The sequence below is a fragment of the Xenopus laevis genome, chromosome 8L, assembly GCF_017654675.1.
Source record: "Xenopus laevis strain J_2021 chromosome 8L, Xenopus_laevis_v10.1, whole genome shotgun sequence".
Taxonomy (NCBI): Eukaryota; Metazoa; Chordata; class Amphibia; order Anura; family Pipidae; genus Xenopus; species Xenopus laevis.
Genome location: NC_054385.1, coordinates 305,584 through 329,853, shown reverse-complemented (window position 1 = coordinate 329,853; position 24,270 = coordinate 305,584). Strand labels below are relative to the sequence as shown.

Below are 24,270 nucleotides of genomic sequence, written 5' to 3'. Positions count from 1 at the left end.
CATTCTGCGTGACATGAGCATTATATACAGGAAATGGAGCTTTTTGTGCGCGCCATTTTATTTTATTATCTGCCCAGATATTGATTGATTGATTGATCGGGGAAGCCCAAAAACCTTCCGGGTAGTCCTGTGGTGCCATCACTGTACATTAAAAGGCTTGTTGTGTTTTAGAACACTTTTTTCAGTTCAATTGTTTTCAGATTGTTCCCCAGAAATAAAGACTTTTTTCAATTACTTTAAGCCAGTATTCATTTTTTTACAGTTTTTCCAAAATCTAAGCAAAAAGGTTAATGTCTGTGTCTCTGGTGTTTGAGTCTGACAGCTCAGTAATTCGGGGGCAAACTCTAAACTGTTACAATTTTGCAACATTTAGTTGATCCATTTCTCAGCCGCATCTCTGGAGTAATGAGCAACTATTGTATCAATTCTAACAGCAGCCTGTAATGAAATATGGGGATTCTGCTCAGCAGGGACAAAGATAAGAAATGTATCAACTAAATGTATCCATTTAGACTTCAATATTGGAAAAAGTCTCACATAGAAAATAGAAAGTCATTTCTGGTGAACTGTCTGAAACCAACTGAACTGAAAAAAGTGTTGGAAGGTGAACATCCCCTTTAAAAGGTGGCCCCTGTTTATCCAATGTTGGATTACTGTTTATAGACAGGTATGGTTAAAAGGCTATATACGTCTTACTTAGGTATTCAAATCCAGGAATGGCAACATACTGATTTTTTAGGAGACATCCTATTATATTGCCCTCAGTAAAAGACTAATCCCTCCATCTTCCTATACATTGATCCCCTGACATTGAAAGGTATGCAAAACACATTAGGAATAAAATAATACATTAGCTTTGTTTCTTTGTATTGCCAGGGACTGGGCATCTAATTAGAAAGGGTGGTGCAACATAGAGAAATGAAAGGCAAGAGAACTTATGTCAGGCTGCTAAAGCTTGGGCATTGCTAAAGGTAATCCCAGCAATTCATTGAGGTCTGGCATGGTATCACAAGTCTGGCAAATTGCTTGTTCCACTATTCAAAAAGGGATCCTATTTTCAGCCTGAAAACTCTAGGTTGGTTAGTCTGACATCAGCAGTAGGAAAGCTTTAGGAAGGGGTAAGAGATAAAATACTTGACTACAGTACAGATATGGGATCCATTATCCTCAAACCCGTTATCCAGAATGCTTTGAATTACAGAATGCCCGTCTCGCATTGACTCAATTTTATCCCAATAATTCAGATTTCCTTTTTCTCTGTAATAATAAAACAATAACTTGTACTTGATTCCAACTAAGATATAATAAATCCTTATCGGAAGTAAAACCAGCCTATTGGATTTATTTAATGTTTACATGATTTTCTAGTAGACTTAAGGTATGAAGATCCAAATAACAGAAAGACCCATATCTGTATTATGAGTTTGTTTAATTTACCTTACTTTTTAACGTAGGTTGGGGATCCCTGGTATAAGGTATGTGTTTATATATGTGAGTGTATATATATATATAGGTTGTGAGTATATAGATATAGATAGGTTGTTATAAGCATGGGTATGTACGTGAGTATATGGATAGGTTGATATAAGCATGTGTATAGGTTGGTATAAGCATGGGTATATATGTGAGTATATATATATATATATGAGTTGGTATAAACATGTGTATATAAGTGCCTGAAGTAACTTGATGGTCATTGGTCCTTTTTCATTCCAAGCTAACTATGTAACAATTCATCTTTCAGCAGCACCATGATCCCAAACACAATGGGCAAGTACGTTTTCCCATCTGGTTAAAGACAAATGGCCATGGCATGAGTATGCTGCCCCATTCATCTTGAGCCTTAGCTATACTCTGTGCATACTGCTATGTAGTTTGCCAATGAGCCGAACAACAGGAAGGTGGCCATGCTGTATATGGCTCCTCCTACATTATCTGTCCCTATGTCTCACACACCGATTGGTCAGACACTACAAGGTTGCAGCTCTCATCTTTGGCCGCATCACATTTGGCTTGTGGCCAGTGATGAACATAAAGGAGGACAATAGAAGTCTATTTGGTCCTGGTTTGCAAGGGGCAAGTCCCAGCTAAGCGATCTCTGTCTAAAAGTCAGAAACCACATCTGATGCAGCCAAAAACACCAACTGTCACCCCACTGTGTAGTATGGGGACCCAGGGAGCTTTCAGCAAAAGCAGTTATGTGGTTTGGTTGGGGGCATTGAGAAAATACGTTTTGAGTGGAGCCATAATTGTTTTGTTCTCCTTTAAACAAGGACATTGTTATTGTAAATAAGTCATGTTAATTAAAGTTTTTCATTTCAGTGCACAAAAAGCACAGTTTTCCCAGAATTCCAGCATTATGATGATGGCCGGTGCAATCAGATGGCACATTTTGTGTATTAGGGTTAAAGATAACAGAGGCAAAAACATTAGTTGTGTTTTTGCACATAATTGGGTGCAAAATGCAACAAAAAAAACCAACCTTCCACAAAGCACCTTGTGTCCCCTGGATTTCGAGTGCAAATATTTGTGCTAATTGATACATCCCTCATTTGCCCATATGTTGGGGAGTAATTGAGCCTTTTAGCTGTTAACCATGCCACACAAGTCTGAGTGTCCAGTAATATTACTGTATAGGGTTTGTGCTGAAGGTATCACATTCTATTTCAGTGGGCACAACTTGGTAATACATTGCTGCAAAGTACTTTTGTCTAACTCCCTTTTTGCACCAAACTGCATATTCTGGGGATATTCTGCATATGAAGGGTATTGCTCTAGGTGCAGACAGCTGTGGGTAATAAAATGCTGGGAATAACCCCACAGCCTGGACACTGGTCCAGCTCCCCAGTGAATGTGCCATTGTACAGATGTCTGGCCTCTGCTGGGACTAGTATAATACCAATGCGCTAGCCTTCTAATATATGGGGTACAAGTGATGTGCTCAAGTACAACATTTCATTTACTATTGATGGTAATAACTGAAGCCAATAATAATGTGCCTGTTCCTTGCTCCTGCTCCATTCCCATCTCTCTCTCTGGAGCAGATGTCACACTGACCTGTTCAAGAGCTGAGCCGGCTGGTCAAAAAGTGACAGTTGGTGCTAAGTGATATGAGCCTCTAGCCCTCCCCCACCCATAACACAGCCCTCCATTGCCCCATTCCCTTTCCATCTGTTGCACTGCCTGGGGCTATGCAGCTTTTCTTTAAGGGGCACTGACCTCTACCCTATCTCAGTGCATTGCATGTACATATGGCACACTGCTCACTATTAATGTGAGGCTACAGAGGCCTCCACACTAGCATGCTCACTTTGCTTCTAGTAAGGCCACCCATCAGCAGAAAGCTGTGCGAATGAATTGACCCAATTACAACATGGAATGAATGGCAGCAATGGAGGCACCACACTAACCTTCTGCATCTACTCCTGTAACGAAGAAACCTACTAAACATCCACTTGTCCGTAGGCACTGAAAGGGAAGGGCTAATTCCAGATTCAATGCACATTATCATAGTTCTGTGATTGGTTGTATGTGGGGCACTTACTGTAATATTTCCTACCCTAATCCATAATACACATATAAATGAAATGCTGTCTTGAACATGTATACACACTGGTACTAACACAGACAACATGATCGATTTATAATGTGCCACAATGGAAGCTGTGTGCCACCTACTGGATATTGTGCTGCACTGCATTGCCTTGATTAGGTCTATATATCTAGATTTATTTACTGGGCAGGCTTCAGTCAATGTCAGCCTTAAATGTGCCTGTGTTTCCCAATGTAACACCGACACTCTAGAGAAAAATATCCTTAGCAGAATCGTGTTTAATAAGCCCAGCAAAATAAACAGCTGAAACCCCTGCATAGAAATTGATGGCACTGGAAAGATGCTTCGTGTAGGAAGCAAGTCCTCTCTTTTCTGATATTTGCTTCCAAGAGGGGGAAAAGTATAGGACATTGGACATGGGAACTTTTTCCTAGCTGAATTGCCAACAACACACAGGAAGTATGGACACATGAGATAGAAAGGGAGGGATCAGGCCTGTCCCATTAGGACTTACCATCCGGAGAGGGATGAGGAAAAGAAGGAGCAGTAGTGGATTTGATGCTGTTGCAACAACAAAGGGCTCCATGAGGAATTTCATCTGAACTGGGTTTCTAGAATATAGTTCCAGATGAGCTAACTAGTAGTTATATAGGGGCATAAGTTAGGAAATGGAAGTAGGATGTGAGATAAATAATAAAGAATAGAAGAAGCTTTCTGATAATGACGCTGTCTGTAATTGCCACTTTATTCTATTGCTTGCTATTACCAGCCATTTATAGGGAGCCAGACAGAAGGGGGACAATGTGTGTGTGTATGCATGACTTGCTGACCTTCCATATGGACCTGACCCTACATAATCATGCATCTATACAACTGTACCATGAACTACACCTGCTCACACAGTTACTGTACTCATCATGGTGGACTAAGGGACAGCCAAAAATGGTTTGCAGATTTTATTGTACAGCGAGTTTTAATCTATGAGCCCCTACAAGAGCTGAAGTTCAACAGAATCTGAGAGGATGGAAACAATGGCATTTGTAGCTTTTGTACACACACTAGTCGGTTCATTTTGGCTATTGCTTCCATCTTAACAGGGCAGAGTTAATTAATTTTCATATCAGGGATTGTAATTCTACATTTTATTCACACACAGGGTATATACCATCATCTTCCTTAGAAAATACTATGGCACCATGAGACACTGGTACTTTAGGGGGGGGGGGGGTAGCCCCCTGATTCTGCCACGCTAAGAGCAATCCCCAAATACTAGCAGAGTTGTGTGCTGCATGCCATAAGCTCCTTGCACTATGTATCACACTCTATTTACCGTACAGGACAATTCTTCCTGAAGTCACAGTGATTGCCATTTAATGTCACAGGGAAGTAAGTTAGAGCACTTATTGGAATTCATTACACCAAATCTGCAAAGGCTTTACAAACAGACACACAGATAATTTGACAAGACAATATATTATCCAGTTGAGTCAGCAGCAGGGATAGATGCAGAACACAAACAGGACAGAGACATAGTGCAGCTCAGCCTATGTCTATTTCTTCCAGGCTTTTTACCGGATCTGTGCAGGGCAAACACAAAAACAAAAACGGATAGATAGCATTAGCAAATAGCACAATCTCTTCATCCCTGTCTGGCCCTTAAGGCTACAGTTCAACTCTCATTTAGCTTATTCACAGTATGATAGTATCCAGAATGAAAACATTAAAACAGCTCAAGAAAGTAACAATGATGAGTAAGGAGCTCTTAGAATCATAGACCCATCTCACTCATTAATGATGCCATAAAGATACCCCCCCCCCCCATTCAAACCAGCTTCGTGCCTGGCAGCTCAACAAACACAAGTATAAGAAGGCTTTATACCAACCGTTCAATTATATGCAACAACCCTCGGAACCAAAATAGCGGCAGCACTTGATATAAGGCTTTTGATTCAGTGGCATGGACATACAACATGAAATCTTCCCCCTTTCCAGAGGCACAAGGAAGAGCTACCCACTGTCACCAGTGCTATTTGCCCTGGCACAGAATCCATGGCTTGTAGGCTCAGATCCTTCCATGCGACCAAGGGGCTGCCCTCAGACCAGTTAAAGAGACAGATGGATGCGGATGACATTCTGCTATATGTAGCCAACCTGAACAATCCAATTCTATCCTCTCTTCATATTACAGATACCCTCACTACCTATACTGGACAGTGGGTGAACCGGTTGAAATCAGGGCTCTTTCCAGTATATGAACCACCATGGGGATACCTGTCCAAATGTATGAGCTCAACATGCTCTTTTCATTTGAATCCACTTGGATCTGGATGTGCGCAGTTCAACCTTATTTCTATTGTTACATATATTGAAGCTAAAATGAAAGCATGATCCCAACTGTAACTGACCCTAATGGGATGAATAAATCTACCTTACCTATATCTCTAGACAATCTCTTGTTGTGATTCATAATACACTGACCCTGTATTGGAATAATGAGTACCCCAGAATATTCTTGGGAACCATTCAACTGCCTACAGGGTGGATTGGTGGTCTTTATTAATGTTTTGTACTACATTGCAGCACAGATGCTAAATGCATGGTTGATATTAAAGTCTCATGCTGCTACCATTGAGGCCCAAGCAATTAGTTTACAGGGGCTCTAGATACACAAATAAGGCATCCCCCTTCATGAAAGCAACTGTGAGGCCATGCCAATTTATCTGGAATCTCTTCCCTAAGACACCCATGTTTTGCTTCAGCTATACCCCATTATGGTGCAACCCCAAACTCCCACACTTAGCTAAGGTTCCAGACCCCCCCCTCCCGGTCTATGGGCACAATATAAAATAAAATACATACAAGAGGTATTTTCTAAAGCTTTGGGCCTGTGGCTAAGTCCACATGTAGACAGCTGGGTGTTGTTGCTAAATGGTGCATACACTGTGTAGGCTAGTCTCCACTTATCTCTGACTGAGCACTATGGGATCAGTTATCTTGTCTCATCAGGAACAGTCATTTCTTTGTCAATTGTTACCTAGTGGGAAGGTTTTATTTGATCATCAGATTCCCCAACTTAATCCCCCCCCCCCTTTTCATGGATTTACTGCGATCAGCTACTGCCTTCAGTATGAAGGACAAGTGCCTAGTTTATTTACATAGTTATATAATATTGACTCTGCATTTATATAAATCCTGACTTGACTTATTTCCTTGTATTCAGCAGAACTGGGACATACAGCAAAGGAAATGGGAACTACTATGGATCGTGCTGTTCATAGAAGGCAGATTGAGGGGAGGCTCAATATATTCCTGTCCTGAACTGTATGTATATCTTTAATTAAATAGCACTTTACATGTTTAGAGTACAGTAATAGTAGAAATAACAATGATATAAATACTGCAATCAAATAAAAATACACTTACAAAGTGTGATAAGTGTTCTACCCCGTGGGTTGAAACAGAGGGGGATGATATGTGACAGAGTGTTTGGAAAACACCACTGACTTGCAGGAAAGTACATGGAAAAGAGTACATTTAAAGTGCAAGATAGGTGTTGCAGAGGGATACTGGGCTCAGGTAGGGTTAATATTCCCTCTCAGCCAGGTAATTAAGTGGCAGCTGAGAGAGGATCTACCTGGCAATGTAAAAGGGCTGTGTGAGCATAGCTCAAAGCTCTCCAGGGAAGTGAGGTGCTGTGAGAGACAGCAAGAGAGAGTTCCAGAGCTTGGAGCCTAAATCCCTTGTGGGGAAAGAAAGAGAAAAGGACTGGCAGAGGCTAGTGAGTCTGAATCCCAGGAGGGGAAGCCAGCAGGGCTGATTGTGAAGCCCAAATACTTCAAAGTGCAAGAGGGGGAGAGTTTCCCTTGATAGTGAGTGACCAGAGGGGGGAAAACCCTGAATGTTTTGCAGTGTATTTACTGAACTGTACCCTGTATGTTCTACAGTGAAGTTGAACTGTAACCTGAACATACAGGGTACAGTTCAGTAAATGCACTGCAAAACATTCAGAGTTTTCCCCCCTCTGGTCACTCACTATCAAGGGAAACTCTCCCCCTCTTGCACTTTGAAGTATTTGGGCTTCACACTCAGCCCTGCTGGCTTCCCCTCCTGGGATTCATACTCACTAGCCTCTGCCAGTCCTTTTCTCTTTCTTTCCCCACAAGGGATTTAGGCTCCAAGCTCTGGAACTCTCTTGCTGTCTCTCACAGCACCTCACTTCCCTGGAGAGCTTTGAGCTATGCTCACACAGCCCTTTTACATTGCCAGGTAGATCCTCTCTCAGCTGCCACTTAATTACCTGGCTGAGAGGGAATATTAACCCTACCTGAGCCCAGTATCCCTCTGCAACACCTATCTTGCACTTTAAATGTACTCTTTTTCATGAAAGACCGTGGTATTTTGCAAACACTCTGTCACAAAAGATTAAGTGGCTCATATGCCGAAAGGCATCACATTTGGTCAGTAGCAGGAGCACTGATGTTGGCTGTTTGCTTTGTGGAAGGGACACACATTGTTGCCCTGAAAAGTTAGCTATTTTATAAAGAATATTTACTTTTATATATAATATCCTGAGTGCCCTAAGAGAGAAGCAGGTATGGTCAGATAGCAGCATGTTGTGTCTGCTTTAGTGAATCGACCACTAGCAGCTGCATCTTAGGAAATGGAGTGCATGGAATTGGGATGAGGTGCTGGAATTCAATAACTTGGACAAAGTTCTGCTCTATTCTGAGCCTGCAAGTAAAAGAATTGGAAAGGATAACTGCTTCTTATGTAAGTTAACTGCCTTGTCTTTATGTAACTATGCAGTTGCTTTGCACAGGGGCCAGACAATGAGCACACAAATAGTTGTAAGTTCATTTAGCCACAAGGAGGAGGAGGATAAATTGACAAACCTTACCGTATATTTATCCCATTTCTTTTCTGGGTCATAAGGTTCCCACCGGCTTGCTGGGAATATGTGCTTGTTCTTCTCATACCAGCTACGCAGGACAACTTTGCCAGCATGGGACTAAAAGCACAATATATAAGGAGAAATGTCAGTGCTTTTCAGCAACAGTCCCGCACTAATTGTCTTTAGGATAAAAGAAAAATAACGCCATATTTATGTGTTGTGTTCATTGGCACAAGAGCATTCTACCTTTGGGATGGCATGAATAGTGGACTATGCACAATTACAACGGACACACATTCACCCTAACACACCAGACACCAATTTACTGTGCCCGAGCTCACACAGCTCAGACATATAGAAATATGGCTCTAACCTCATCCTTTTCTACAGTGGCATCACTCAGCAGTCGCACATCCTCGTGAACATCAAAGTTAAAAAGGGGACCTACAAGAGAACAAAGAAAAGTGCTTGAAGTCAAGATGTCCTTTTGCTCTTAGAAATAATGAAAGCCCTTTACAGTGTGTAAGGTTCAGCCAAATGAAATGTGAGTGTGAGGGGATAGTAGTCGTCCAAGTGGTGTCATTAGTTCATCTGCTAAACTAAATGTAAGAGGGACACACACTAATTGATTTATACTAAATGCAAAATAGAAAAATATTATTATGGGTGCAATGTATAGATATAGTTTCCTACAGACATGTCTGGCCAACAAACCACAGTAACCATAAAATAAAGCCAAATCAACAAACAACACATTTTAAACAAACGGGGTCATAAGGTATGTTTGCAACAAATATACAATACAACCATACACAAGAAAGTACATATCAAACTTGCCCTTAGTACACAAAGAATGTATCGCGATTGCCACATCATTTGTGCACTTAGGGCAAGTTTTGGTATGCATTTCTCATGTACATAGCAAACATGCTGTACTTTATGACGCTGTTTGTATGTAATGTGGGATGCACTGCTCTTATTTCACTAGTTCATCCCAGCCAGTGCCAGCTGCTATTGTGGGCTCTGCTCCAGGACCAAGTACACACACCACTCTCTGCAAACATCACACAATTTTGTCTAAACTTACCACTTTTGCCTCTCGCCTTTGTCACAATGAAGTCATAAAAACTGTGATGCTGAAAGAGAGTAATATATTGTAAGTGCAGGTTTACCCTCTATTTGCCTCTTACCTCTGGGCATCACTCTTTATAAGAGTGGTACAATGACAATAGTCTATTTGTAGGGCATGTAGTGTTCTTGGGTCACCTACAGTTTCCTCAGTAGCAGACAGAGTGTATTTTATGCCTAATTATGATTAAGGCTACAAAAGGTTTCCAAACTCTAAAGTAATGGCGTATAATCACACTCTTAGCAATAAACAAGATATGGAACACTTATGTAACATGATTTTATACTTGCACTTAAGCAGCTTAAGTAAAAAAGGGAACCATATAAAGACACACTACAGCAGAGGCCACATGCCAAAAACAGGGACTTATGGCACCCAGGACATTTTGTGTGGCAAATATGCTTCCATGAAAAATACCTATGGGGAAAAGTCTTGCAAGGGTGTGGTTATGACACAGAAACATCCCTAATGACCCCCTTATGGCACAGCAGAGGGACTTCAGCTGTGAGGATCAGAAGGATGGCTGTGACCATGCATTTCAAATCTGCTTGTGCCATAAGGGAAACACAAGCACTAGGTAACAGCCTAACATGACTCCAGTACAAGCCAGTACCCAGTGCTTGCCATTTAACATGTCACCTGAACCTTTCCACCTTCTCTTGTCCTACCTCCACGTAACCCTCAGGTAGCCTCAGTTACTTTATGCCTGCAATCATACACAACAGAAATAGTAGAAAAGTTACCCACTGCAGCACACCTGGTACTACTCTTTCTGCTACATGTGGCACAGTGTGCCAGTTTGACTACAGTAGGTGTAATAGGTGTGCCATTGACTAGGAAAGCTGTTTGCTTATTGGCATACTTACATGTGGAATGATAAGATCTTCCTTAATGTACATGAGCTGTTCCACGCCTGCAGATCTAGGGGAGACACACAACCTGTTAGTGCTACACTCATATGCCACAAACACAGCACATGGTCTGCTTTAGGAAAACCTAATGGCATTTCCAGTTGCAGCAAGGGAAGGATGTGCCAGGAGAAAGCAAGCGTACGGGCAGCTTACCGCAGCTCACTAAAGTCTTTCCGTAGGCTCTCCAGTGCTTTCTGCAGGAATTGTTGGATACTGTTTCCTTTCTTCATCTATTTCCAGAGAAAAAACAAACTATGGACTTCTGACTGACTACAAGGCACATGACAGGCTGGCAAATGCCAAGCACTTCCAGTCTGTATAGCAAAGTGCCAGTCATGACACAGTTCAGTATTGAGAATCTTTATTAAGATTATATTATTATAAATAATAGTATTTATTTATTAGGTATTACCCAGCTCTATTAGCACTACATCTTCATGTCCAAATGCTTCATCTTAGGGCTCTAACCCTACTGCAGTCTGTCCCCTTCATAACTGCATACTGTATGTACATCCACCCTATTATCTCTGCTCTGTACCATTACTTGCTTTGGCTTTTAAATCAAAGGCAGGTTGTTTCTTTATTCCTATAGCACGTGTCAGTTGGGGAGCACTTTTCATATTCCTGTGATAGACACTAGCAATTGTGAGGCATTGTGAACCTGTTCCTGAGTTATAATACCAGGCTCTTCCCCATACCAGTAGAACTCAGCAGCTCTCCCATGGAATTGATTGGGAAGGGACTGCAGCACTGGTGTCTGCCATGGTTCTGTCCACCCAAAGGGCAATTGTACAACTGTTATAAGTGTGTGTTTTATAAGAGCAAGTGTGTGGGTGGTTTCACTTTGAATAGGGTTGAACATTGAATAGCAAGATTGTACCTTTACTGTCCGTCGGTGCCCGGAGCCATCCCAGTAGCTAAAGGTGATTTCAATTTCTTCACCTGAGAAAAAAACAGCAAGTTTCACAGCACTGTTTGTCCTGGGTGCAAAAATAAACTTAAAGCAGCATGCACTGGCCCAATATTTCAACCCCCCAATAAAGTGAACCCTCATATAATGTCCCAGTAACTTCACTATTAATGGGGACTCACTGGGTGCCCCAACATCCTCACCTCCAAATCCTTAGAACAATCACTTGAACATCCACTGGTACACTTGGCACCCCAATACTCCAACCTATCCATTATTGGGACACTTGCTCACAGCCCATTATAACGCACCATCATTAGGAACATTATCCAGCAACCCAGTCACTGGGATGGACTCACTTTTTATCTTCTCCTGCTTGTGCTCCCACTCCTGTCTTAGTTCTTCTCGAAGTCGGTTCTCCTCTTCCTGGGGATAAAGTCAAACAAGGAGAACTGTGTGAAGGTTGGATCTAAGTTAAGCTCCCCATAGATGCGACGATTCTTCTAGCCCAACAACCAATTTTAGGGAAGCCTGACGAATCCTTCGAAATTATCGTGCGGTTAGTGGGATTCCAACGATCATACATCTTACAATTTCTCAGCCGACATCTGTCAGGAAATTGATCGGGCAGGTCAAAAAATCTTTGTCGGTCCCAGTGCAAGCAGACAGCTACCCTCAGTTTTCCTGGCAAATTGGTCTTTTTAGTTGATGGTAAATTCGTACAATCGTACGATCGTTCTGAGAAGATAGTGGTCTCAGAATCAGGATCTGATCTTTTAAAAATCTCAACATCTACGGCCAGCTTTAGTTTCATGAGAAGAGAACAACATCTAGATAGCCGTAAGATTACAAAGATAAGAAAATATACTGATTCACTTTAGCTATTGTTTATCCACAACTCTCAGCATCCAGTGAAACATGAAGGATATCAGAAAATACTCAGAGGTGCAATTGAACAGCATCTAGAGGGCAGTATTAAATTGCCATACATTGTTGTGCTCCCACACATTAGGGCTCAGAATGTGACTTCTGTGAATGTGAGCCCAGGCACGTACATGAATATAAATTGCAGAGACAGCAAGGCCTAGTGAAATATCGTAAAATGAATGTTTGGATTGGTATAGAAGCCTTAAAAGGGGTTGTTCACCTTCCAAACACTTTTTCAGTTGAGTTATTTTCAGATTGTTCCCCAGAAATAAAGATTTTTTTCAATGCCATTCCATTATTTATTTTTTACCATTTTCCAAAATCTAAGTTTAAATTTTAATGCCCCTGTCTTTGGTGTTTGAGTCCGACAGCTCAGTAATTCAGGTGCAAATTCTAAACTGTTACAATTTTGCAACACTTGTTGATACATTTTTCAGCAGCATCTCTGGAGTATTAGCAACTATTGTATCAATTTGAACAGCTCCCTTTAAAGGGGAGCTCCACAAAAACATAAATTAAGCTTTTTGAAAAGTAAACATAATTTCAAGCAACTTTGCAATATACATCAATTAAAAAAAATTGCAGACTTTTCATGATTTTTATTGGTTTATAACAGTTCCCTAAGCTTAGCCCTCTGCTGATCTGTCTGACTACTTTGCTGAGCTGGCTGACTACTGTTACATTGTATCAACAGCCAGCTGTCGCTTAGCCTGCATTCTCCAAACCCAACAATTCCCGGCATACATGATTTCAATAAAGCTGGGCATAGACGCAAAGATCTGACAGTTGGAAAATCGTATGAATCGAGGATTTTCCAACTGTGTGGAGAGTCCCAGCATTTTTCGTCCGGCGGAGATCGGTCGTTTGGTCGATGGGACAGGTTAGAAGATTTCTGTTGGCTGCCGATAATATCTCTGCGTGTATTGCCGATCGTACGATTTTCAGAGAGAGACTGTCACTAGCTTTTGTCGGACATAACTTTCGTAAGATTGTTGTCAGGGGCAGAACATCGGCAGAGCTGTTCTTTAACTACCTTATTTGATCTGGATGGTTAGTGGCAGGTCGGGAGATGGGGGAATTCCGATCGGATCTTTGCATCTATTGGCAGCTTAAGGAAGGGAACATCACAGTGCATTGCAGGTTATGTAGAAATTGTTACAATTTGTAACATCAGTATTTAGTCCCTTCTGCCCTGCCAGGATTTCAGATGATGCAGAATTACTGTGAACCAGCTGGAAAATGACATTTATTCATACCTTTTGAAGAAACAGGTAACTGTGATGGGTATATTAGTGGTTTCTGTGTTATGTGGGCCTCTTTATCAAATTTTGGTTTGAAAGATGGAGTTCCCCTTTCATGAAACCCAGGGATTGTGCTCAGCAGGGACAAAGATAAGAAATGTATCAACTAAATGTATCAATTTAGAACAGTTTAGAGAGTCGGCGACCCCCCCCTGCCAGAGCTGCTTTAGAAAGGTGACAAATCATATTTACACTTTAGTATTAGGAAATGATCACACATAGAAAATAGAAAGTAACTGAAAGAAATCTTTATTTCTGGTGAACTGTCTGAAACAAACTGAACAGAAAGAAAGTGTTGGAAGGTGAACATCCCCTTTGAAGGTGCAATCATTTGTCCCATCATTGGTTTCAAGTTCCTATATTCATGTTAAAGAGCCGTCATTTGATTTGCTCTGCCTCACACTCTCCTATCTAAATCAGCCATTGGATGTCTCCAGCCAGCAGGCATTACACATAAAAGTCTGATCCTACCAAGAGTCTTATGAGCGTATTGATCTTACTCTAATGCAGATTTACATAATTCAATTCATTAAAGAAAGCCATGATTATTGACAAGAAGGCACCTTTATTAGCTTTCATAAATGAAACCTCGGCCCACCAATTACTCATACAAATAAGTATGTGGTACATTAAAGCATGGAGAAGCTGTCTGGGTTTAACAATTGGATGCCACAGGGCTGCTTTAATAATGGGCCATCTGCCCAGGGCCCACAGATTTTGGGGGACCACTGTGTCTCTATTAGCTGTTGCCCACACATTACAGAAAATATTGGCTTGCTGCACATAGCAAACATGAACCTCAGGCACCAACATGACAATGGAAGATGTAAGAGCACGGTGCTCATCTTATGCTTACAGGAACAGCAACACCAAAAAATGTTAATACAATCCTGAAGTTCATTTTTAATGCTTTATGCAAATATACCATGCTAAAATTCTGCTACCGGCCTTCACAAACCGGTGTGGTGACATGCTCTTCTACATCCTACATGCAAACTCCACATCTCCCAGCCATACAATTACTTATCTCCTAGCCATGATTCATTTCTGCAAGAGCTGGGAAGTAGTCAGCACAATGATAGTGCTTAGCAGATTTATGGCTGAGCCGGGTTTTGCCTTTACTCACAAATCACTCTGAAGATTATACAGGCATACTGAAAACCCCTTTCAAGTGGGGCAGTAACTTGCTTCTGGTTTTAGAATAAGTGAGGCAAGGAGATCTGGAGCACGCACATAGGATATAGCACTGCACAACCGGAAATAGAATTTTTGCAAGATATTTTTGAATAAAGCATTCAAATATTTAACTTTGAGCAAGGTGGAGGTGTTACTAAAGGGGGTTACAATGTTTTTTACTTTTTTTTAGTGTTATGGATTCTTTAGGAAGTATTATGCATAGTGCTTTACAAAATTCAGCACAGTAAGGGGGGCCACCAATTGGTTGTTGCCCAGGGCATTGCTTTAATAGGACAAACAAAAGTTACAGTACCTCGCGGTCTCTGTCTGGCAGGAAACTTGTATCCACATCAGGATTTTTGCCAAGCTTCTTCTTCTTCTTCTTCTTCTCCTCAGGTGGGTCTAAAAGCAGGGAGGCAAAATAACAACGCAAGGATTTATTACAGATAGGCAGGTGTTCCCTCTGGAGGTCAGTACTCTAAACCCTGAAATACACAGATTCCCACGTAACATGGGAGTTATGCATGCTCCCAAACACCCAAGATTTCTTCCCTCAGCCACTTTCTAGAGCCAAGACCTTTCTTTCTTTTAAACCCCCCCCCCCCACAATTGGCCTAGAGGTAGGGTTACCTACTCAGCATCATCCAGGCCAGCATGCACAGGAGTATAGAGTGCCTGCACAATCCTGTGTTACCTAGCAACGGATCCGTTTAATATACACGGACCAGAATTCTGTACTGGAACATTCACATGCCGTGTCCCACACAAACAGCCTGATCTTCCGCAACCAGCAACATCACATATTACCAGTCAGCAAGTCACAACTCAACCCTCCTTTGGGAAGGGGGAGCCCAAATGTACCCCCTCCATTACTTGTCTGGCATATAGAGCCCTCAAAATCAGGGCACCTTGTGTTTAAAGCAAGGGCACCCAAGCTTAACACTTAATAATAGGGGGTTAGCATGATTTGCCTTCTTTACCCTCTTTGTCTGATTCTTCTTCTTCACCCTCCTCATCTTCACATTCCTCATCCTCCTCTAAGTTGAAAGATAAGCTGGCTATTTTGCGCTTTTGCTCTTTCTTTCGCTCCCTTTCCCTCTGCTTCTCCAGCATTCTGTCAAAAAACAACAAATGTAACACTTAACCCTTTCAGTGGCATCCGTTTCACATCTTTTGTCTTTTTTATAAGCTACTATATGAGCATTAGCATACATACATCATTTATTTATTTGCACATAAAGATCAGTAGCAGTTAAAGACAACTGTTTTATTATTATCTACCATGTGTAAATAGGAGACTGTGTTCCTCTATTTGCCTTTCTAAATAATGGACAGCATACCAATAAAAAATACACTCAGAAGAAGAAGATCAAGCAAATGACAAAAAAACCCATCCGTCTTAAGCTGGCCATAGACGCAAAGATCCGATCGTACGAATCAACGTACGATCGGACTTTCCCATCTCCCGACCCGCCACTAACCATTCAGATCAAAGTCTTTACCATTCCGATCAAATAGAACAGATCACCCAATGTTCTGCCCCTGACAGTAATCGTACGATACTTATGTCTGACAACACTAGTGACAGTCTCCCTCTGAAAATCGTACGATCGGCAATACACGCAGAGATATTATCGGCAGCCGACAGAAATCTTCTAACCTGTCCGATCGACCAAACGACCGATCTCCGACGGACGAAAAATGTCGGGACTCTCCACACACGGTCCGAAAATCATACGAATCCACGATTCGTACGATCGGATCTTTGCGTCTATGGCCAGCTTTAGTGCCAGAGAATGGGCTGATCCAATATTTAAATTAGATCTCCTCACGGCAGCAAATAAAAGTTGGATTAAACAAATTGGGCTTGGGTTAACTTTATTTCTCTAGTAGTTTTGTTTATGGATATCTTTAGAAAGACTAAGCTATCCAGGATCCCGGGCCCTACATTTGGAGCTGGAAAAGTATTTTTTGGAAGTAATGTTGGTAAATCTAAGTGACCCAGATTGCTAAATGAAATCATCTAAAGTGTTATTATCAGCATATTTCCATATTCAGACTTTTGTTGTAAGCTCTTGATAGGAGGAGTTGAAATGTTCAGGGGTAATAGCAAGATAAGTACAGCTCTTTTTACTAGTTTCATCGAATAATTTGCTATATTTCACTTAACTCACATTTTCCTGGTTACATGTCCTGGAAAGGGTTAATAATAAAAGGGATCCAACAATGAATGAAAAGCCGATGATCACCCCGTTTTGGGATCACCCCGTTTGTTGCATAAAAGGTATTGGCTTTTCATTCATTGTTGGATTCATTGCTGGCGTGTGGCAAGGCCAGTGCCAATACCTGCATCCCCTTCTGCCTATTTTCTCTTCATAATAATAATAATAATAATAATAATAATAATAATAATAAAAGGGTCCAATATTCCAGTAACAAGGTTTTCTTTTAAAGATACCCATTTGGCTTTTCTTTCATGATGATATCTAAGTTGAAAAGAAGATAATCTCCTTCAGATAAGGAGATTTTGTTGAAAGATTGCCAAGCGTAATAGTTCTCTATTATTGTCATCCACAGTATGTTTTCTAAGTGTTAAGCCAGTGTATTACAAAGGTTGGTCAAAAGACACAGCGAAAACTGAAAGCATTGGAGGAAAAGGGGTAAATTGGTAATATGTGAATTAAATCAGTGTCAAATAGATCAGTGCAGCTCTATAGAGAAGGTTTTCCCTAACTCCTTAGCTTGGGCTTTCCATGCTCTATCAATTGACTCCATTCTAGATCGCTTTGAAGCTAAATAGTGCCAAATCCTGAAATCTCTCAAATATTAAGAGCTGCAAGGTTAAACATTCAAAGTCAATTAGGTATGTAGATGAACTTCACACTTTGTGATAGGTAAAGTGTAGCAGCACCAGCGTGTGTCTCGTGACCCACTAGTCCCGCATATAAAGAGTTAAATTAGAAATAGCGCTGTGATTTCTTAATGTTCCATTACTGCCTGTAACAAGACAAATCTTTTGCCCATAGTGTATGACTTTTTTACAGGTGATTTAGAACTAGTCACAATAGGGAATATGTGTTTGCGCTAATACAAAGTTTATGGAGGAGCGTCTCACAATGAATGGTACATTCTGTGGTATGGGCTATTGCTCGCAGTGTCTGTGTGGGGGCTGCGATCACTTTTTGCCGGGATTGTGGGTTTTCAAATAAAAGTGATATTATTCAGTCCAAATAGGAATATTTGAAATTAATTTATGACTCCAAAGTACTACTCCCAAGAAACTAGGGATGCACCGAATCCAGGATTCGGCCTTCTGCCCAACCGAACCGAATCCTCATTTGCATATGCAAATTAGGGGTGGGGAGGGAAATCTCATGACTTTTTGTCACAAAACAAGGAAGTAATTTTTTCCCTTGTTTCTGTTCGGTATTCGGGCGAATGTTTCACAAAGGATTCGGGGGTTCGGCCGAATCCAAAATAGTGGATTTGGTGCATCCCTACAAGAAACTATATCTAATATATAGCTTTGTTGAGGTTTAAGCCTTGAAGACCTGTATCATCTACAAACGAGTGCCACAAGGCACACACTGTACCGGAGAAAACGCAGAGGGATAAGACATTAAGATTAACATCAAAAGCTCAGAAAGCAGCTAACTCTGTAAGTACAGGCCTGGTGTGAGCCATTTAAAGATCGCTATTGTACTACACTATTGGTGCTTTGTATTTGACAGGCACAACCCTAGAAAGTGATCGCAGCCCCCACACAGACACTGCGAGCAATAGCCCATACCACAGAATGTACCATTCATTGTGAGACGCTCCTCCATAAACTTTGTATTAGCGCAAACACATATTCCCTATTGTGACTAGTTCGAAATCACCTGTAAAAAAGTCATACACTATGGGCAAAAGATTTGTCTCGTTACAGGCAGTAATGGAACATTAAGAAATCACAGCGCTATTTCTAATTTAATTAAACATTTGAAGGCCAGGAATATCAACACCTGGCTGTTTTTATTTATCTAAGGAAGTGTTTGTTTTTTTAGAGGGGATAGAATTGCTTAATTGCATAGTGGTAGACTGAGTAGGTGGTACATTCATTTAACTAGCACTCTACCTTTAAGATTTAGCCATTTCATACAAATAGCCAAAGGGATTGTGTCATGGTTTTTTTACACTGTTTACATAATAATTCACTTTACCATTTCAATTGTGGAGGAGCTATCTGAGTGCATTGAGCCTGATTGTGAGGTTTGAGAAGGATGGAAGCTGTTGTTTGTCCCCTTCTTATTGTATTTCAGAGCCAAATTGTGTAATAGCAAAGCAGGGTTTCTCCTACTTGGACACTATTCTCATGTGTACCACTAGGCAAAGCATGGGAGCACTTGTAGCAATGTCATAGGATTTGTTGTTTCCTTTTCATCTTTACAATGTTCCAATCCTCTCCAGAAAGGGTCTGGGGTGTCATAAATCATTGCCTCTCATTGTATTTCACGTATTTGATGAGGCTTAAATTCCCAATTCTTCCTGTTAAAATAAAGCAGGATGTGGCACTCACAGGGACTTGATGCAAAAACAAAAAGTCTGATCTTTGTCAGGAGAAATACAGCAATCCAAGTGTTGAGTCCAACAATCCTTTATGCTGGCAACAAGGCAATAACCTAGTCAACAGTATATATATATAGGCAAGTTACTCACAACTGGAGGTCCTTGAATTGCTCCTTCTTTGCCAGCTGCTTCTCTCGCTCTTTCACCAGAGCCTCTTGTTTTGCTTTCATGTCATTAAGGGTAACCAATCCTTGGGGCAAATACAGAGTAGAAATTTAGGGACATAAGAAAGAGAAACATTGTGATCCCTACAGTGTCCCAAAGAAGTGTTGTGGCAAGGGCTAGTTCCCTGGGCAAGGCAATCCAGCATGAACTCATAACAGGCCACTTTGTGTAGATGCTAGGGGTCCGTAGCCATAGGGGCCAGGGAAATAGCACACTTTGCAGCACCACAATATATAAAAATCATCTATTTACGTACCCACAGTGCTTGATTTTAGCTCCGCCTCCACCGCATCATAATGTGCCGAGAATTTCTTATTTATATTTGCCTTAACCACATTCTCCTGCAAGATACAAACACAGTCAGAAATAGAATTATTACATTCTAGTTAACTGGCCAATAACATAGCCAGCAAGCAATACCCACTAAACAGTCCTTTACTAATTGCTGGAAACATTTTGTATCTCACTTTATGAAGAAATTCTTGTAGTTAATGATAAGAGGTAAAGTAGTAGACAGGGGGAGAATTGTTAATGAATATAAATGGACATGTTCCTCCATTGTAGGTAACTCACAGAGAACATGGGTACGGTCTCCTCAGCAGAGCAGGTGAGTATGGGAACTATTTCTCCTCTTGCCTTACAATTACTCTCCTCTACGTATTGTCAAGATAACAAGAAAAGCCATCTATCAGCCTTGTTTTCTGCTTCATCCGTTCCTATTGGTTATTGTTTATCTGTGATACTACTATTCGTTATTCCCATCCCAATTCACTTCTATTGCTTATACTTAGCAGAAGATCACTTTATTATCAGCTCAGTATGTGTATATACGTGTGTATATCTATGTATCTATGTATCTATATATCTATGGGAGCTTCTCTGGGGGGACAGACGTATGTGTCACATTCATATTGAGGTACATTTAGCTCTCGCTCCTTTTTCTACCTACATGTCCAACCAACTTTGGCTCATTTCATGGAATTTCTGCCCATTGATAATTGTATCGCATTTAGAGAATTGATTGTGTAATTAAGTGATTCTGTTTAAACGATTGGTTTCCATTGGGTAATGTTTTACAGGTGTGGAGCAAGTTCTAAATAAAGAGGGGAGGCCAGTGAATTGCATTGTATATAAGGGGTGAATTGTAGGGTTAATCAGTAAATTGTATAGATTTCAGTATTTCATTGGCACATCTCATCTTACATTTGTATCTATTTCTATACATGAACCTGTATTATAACCTTTAGATTGTAAGCTCTTGTGAGCAGGGCCCACTCATGACTCCTGTCTGGCACCCTAGAAGTGACATTGCTAATTAGGGTGCTCAGGCATTACTACTACTAGTAGTATTATTAGGGTTACACTACTTGTCAAGCAACTAGAGGAGGAGGAGCAGCTGAGAGGGCGTGTCTAGAAGGAGTCACGTGGGCAGCAGGGAGAGCATGAAGTGATCACACACACACACTGTACTTGCCCATTAACAGTACAAGAAGAAGAAGAAGAAGTAACCAGGGATCGGGTCTGGGGAATAGGCGTCAGGCAAATGGCCCGGACAGGAGTCAGGGAGACAAGGGATCAGCAGGTAAACTAGTGACCAGTGACTAGAGACAAACATGGCAGTCACGTGTGACACAAGCAGCAGCAGCAGCTCAGCTACCTCCGCTATTTTCAGCTTCATCTGTTCCAGCTGCTCTCGCTGCTTCTCCCGCTTCTTCATAAGTTGCATCGCCCTCCCGGCTTCGCTAGCGGCCCCCTTGTACTGCGCCATGTCTGCAAAGCTCTCTTCCACCGGCTCCCAAACAAAACACTAGCGCACCAGCCAAACAACTGACCCCGCCCAATGCACGCGTAACAAAAGCGCCTGTCAATACACGCGTCACAACTGCGCCTGCCAACCCCCCGCCCAATACACGCGTCACAACTGCGCCTGCCAACCCCCCGCCCAATACACGCGTCACAACTGCGCCTGCCAACCAAACCACTGACCCCGCCCAATACACGCGTCACAACAGCGCCTGCCAACCAAACCACTGACCCCGCCCAATACACGCGTCACAACTGCGCCTGCCAACCAAACCACTGACCCCGCCCAATACACGCGTCACAACTGCGCCTGCCAACCCCCCGCCCAATACACGCGTCACAACTGCGCCTGCCAACCAAACCACTGACCCCGCCCAATACACGCGTCACAACAGCGCCTGCCAACCAAACCACTGACCCCGCCCAATACACGCGTCACAACTGCGCCTGCCAACCAAACCACTGACCCCGCCCAATACACGCGTCACAACTGCGCCTGCCAACCCCTCGCCCAATACTCGCGTCACAACAGCGCCTGCCAACCAAACCACTGACCCCGCCCAATACACGCGTCACAACTGCGCCTGCCAACCAAACCACTGGTCCCGCCCAATATACGCGTCACAGCAGCGCCTGCCAACCAAACCACTGACCCCGCCCAATACACGCGTCACAACTGCGCCTGCCAACCAAACCACTGGTCCCGCCCAATATACGCGTCACAGCAGCGCCTGCCAAACAAACCACTGACCCCGCCCAATACACGCGTCACAACTGCGCCTGCCAACCCCTCGCCCAATACTCGCGTCACAACAGCGCCTGCCAACCAAACCACTGACCCCGCCCAATACACGCGTCACAACTGCGCCTGCCAACCAAACCACTGGTCCCGCCCATTACACGCGTCACAACTGCGCCTGCCAACCCCTCGCCCAATACTCGCGTCACAACAGCGCCTGCCAAACAAACCACTGACCCCGCCCAATACACGCGTCACAACTGCGCCTGCCAACCAAACCATTGGTCCCGCCCATTACACGCGTCACAACTGCGCCTGCCAACCCCTCGCCCAATACTCGCTCGCGTCACAACAGCGCCTCCAACCAAACCACTGACCCCGCCCAATACACGCGTCACAAAAGCGCCTGCCAACCCCCCCGCCCAATACACGCGTCACAACCGCGCCTGCCAACCAAACCACTGACCCCGCCCAATACACGCGTCACAACTGCGCCTGCCAACCAAACCACTGGTCCCGCCCAATATACGCGTCACAGCAGCGCCTGCCAACCAAACCACTGACCCCGCCCAATACATACGTCACAACTGCGCCTGCCAGCCAAACCACTGGTCCCGCCCATTACACGCGTCACAACAGCGCCTGCCAACCCCCCGCCCAATACACGCGTCACAACAGCGCCTGCCAACCAAACCACTGGTCCCGCCCAATACACGCGTCACAACAGCGCCTGCCAACCAAACCACTGGTCCCGCCCAATAATTGCGTAAGAATGCCGCCTGCCAGCTGCGTCTTTGGCCGTATCTCTTATGTACGTGACAGACACAGAGCGGCGTTTGAGAGCAAAGGTGCTGGGCTATAAGAGAGCCTGGAGCGCAGTAGTGTAGGCATTACATAATGAGGAGGCACATAAAGGGTTACAAGCATCGCTTTCCGCTAATGTAGGGATTTCATGTCCATACCTCCCAGCTGTCCCTTTTTCAGAGGGACAGTCCCTCATTTGTACTGGAAAGTCCCTCTTTTCTCTGCACTGAACAGCGAGAAAAAGAAACAAAGTTTCTCACTTAATTGGCTTTTAGCAGAGAGCCCAGAACAGCTAACAGGTGCAAATAAGATACTTTGTAACAATTTTGAGACACAAAAACACAGTTTAGATAAGGAGAAATATTTTCAAACTTTCATCACCTGCCAAATTTTGTAAAACAAACATGGTAATTAGGGGGTGTGGCCACAGAAAGGGGTGTGGTCAAAAAATTGCTGCGCTACGTGCGGAAATTTTTCTTTGTCCCTCTTTTCACTTCCAAAATGTTGGGAGGTATGTATGTCAGCACAAGCCCTCGTTGTTGGGCTGGAGATTGTGCCCCTTTAATGATCAGTATGGCAGCTCTTTAGATGATTTACTCAGGCTCAGTTTGTCACCCAAGTAGTCTAGTGGCACCGGCTAAATAAAGCTGATCAATGCTGGGCACAGTACTACTCATACAACTCACTTGCCCACATCTTCTTTATTTGTAGCAGCTTCAGGCTTATGTCAGGCTCCTGCTGCTGCTGCTGCTTCTTCTTCTCTATGGAAGCCTGGGGCACCCACAATTGCACAACACTGCCTCAGGGTCAGCTTCTGTAGTGTGTGTGTGTGACACATATATATATATATATATAGGGAATAAAGATCAATATACAGGAACGTCAGTGATCCCAATGTTATTAATAGGGAATAAAGATAAATATATAGGAAGGTCAGTGATCCCAATGTTATTAATAGGGAATAAAGATAAATATATAGGAAGGCCAGTGATCCCAATGTTATTAATAGGGAATAAAGATAAATATATAGGAAGGTCAGTGATCCCAATGTTATTAATAGGGAATAAAGATAAATATATAGGAAGGTCAGTGATCCCAATGTTATTAATAGGGAATAAAGATAAATATATAGGAAGGTCAGTGATCCCAATGTTATTAATAGGGAATAAAGATAAATATATAGGAAGGTCAGTGATCCCAATGTTATTAATAGGGAATAAAGAGAAATATATAGGAAGGTCAGTGATCCCAATGTTATTAATAGGGAATAAAGATAAATATATAGGAAGGTCAGTGATCCCAATGTTATTAATAGGGAATAAAGAGAAATATATAGGAAGGTCAGTGATCCCA

At 42.4% G+C, this 24,270-nt stretch overlaps 1 protein-coding gene across 1 annotated transcript; it reads right to left on the bottom strand.

The window, feature by feature from the left end:
• Nucleotides 1–4,494: 4,494 nt before the first annotated feature.
• Nucleotides 4,495–21,377, bottom strand: fam50a.L (family with sequence similarity 50 member A L homeolog). Its single transcript, NM_001086615.1, is given in 13 exon segments — nt 4,495–5,130; nt 8,451–8,561; nt 8,818–8,888; nt 9,532–9,580; nt 10,440–10,494; nt 10,638–10,714; nt 11,365–11,426; nt 11,754–11,820; nt 15,112–15,200; nt 15,779–15,912; nt 19,497–19,596; nt 19,828–19,912; nt 21,229–21,377. Coding segments are annotated over 13 exon segments (1,020 nt in total). The 5' UTR covers nt 21,340–21,377; the 3' UTR covers nt 4,495–5,121.
• Nucleotides 21,378–24,270: the final 2,893 nt, after the last annotated feature.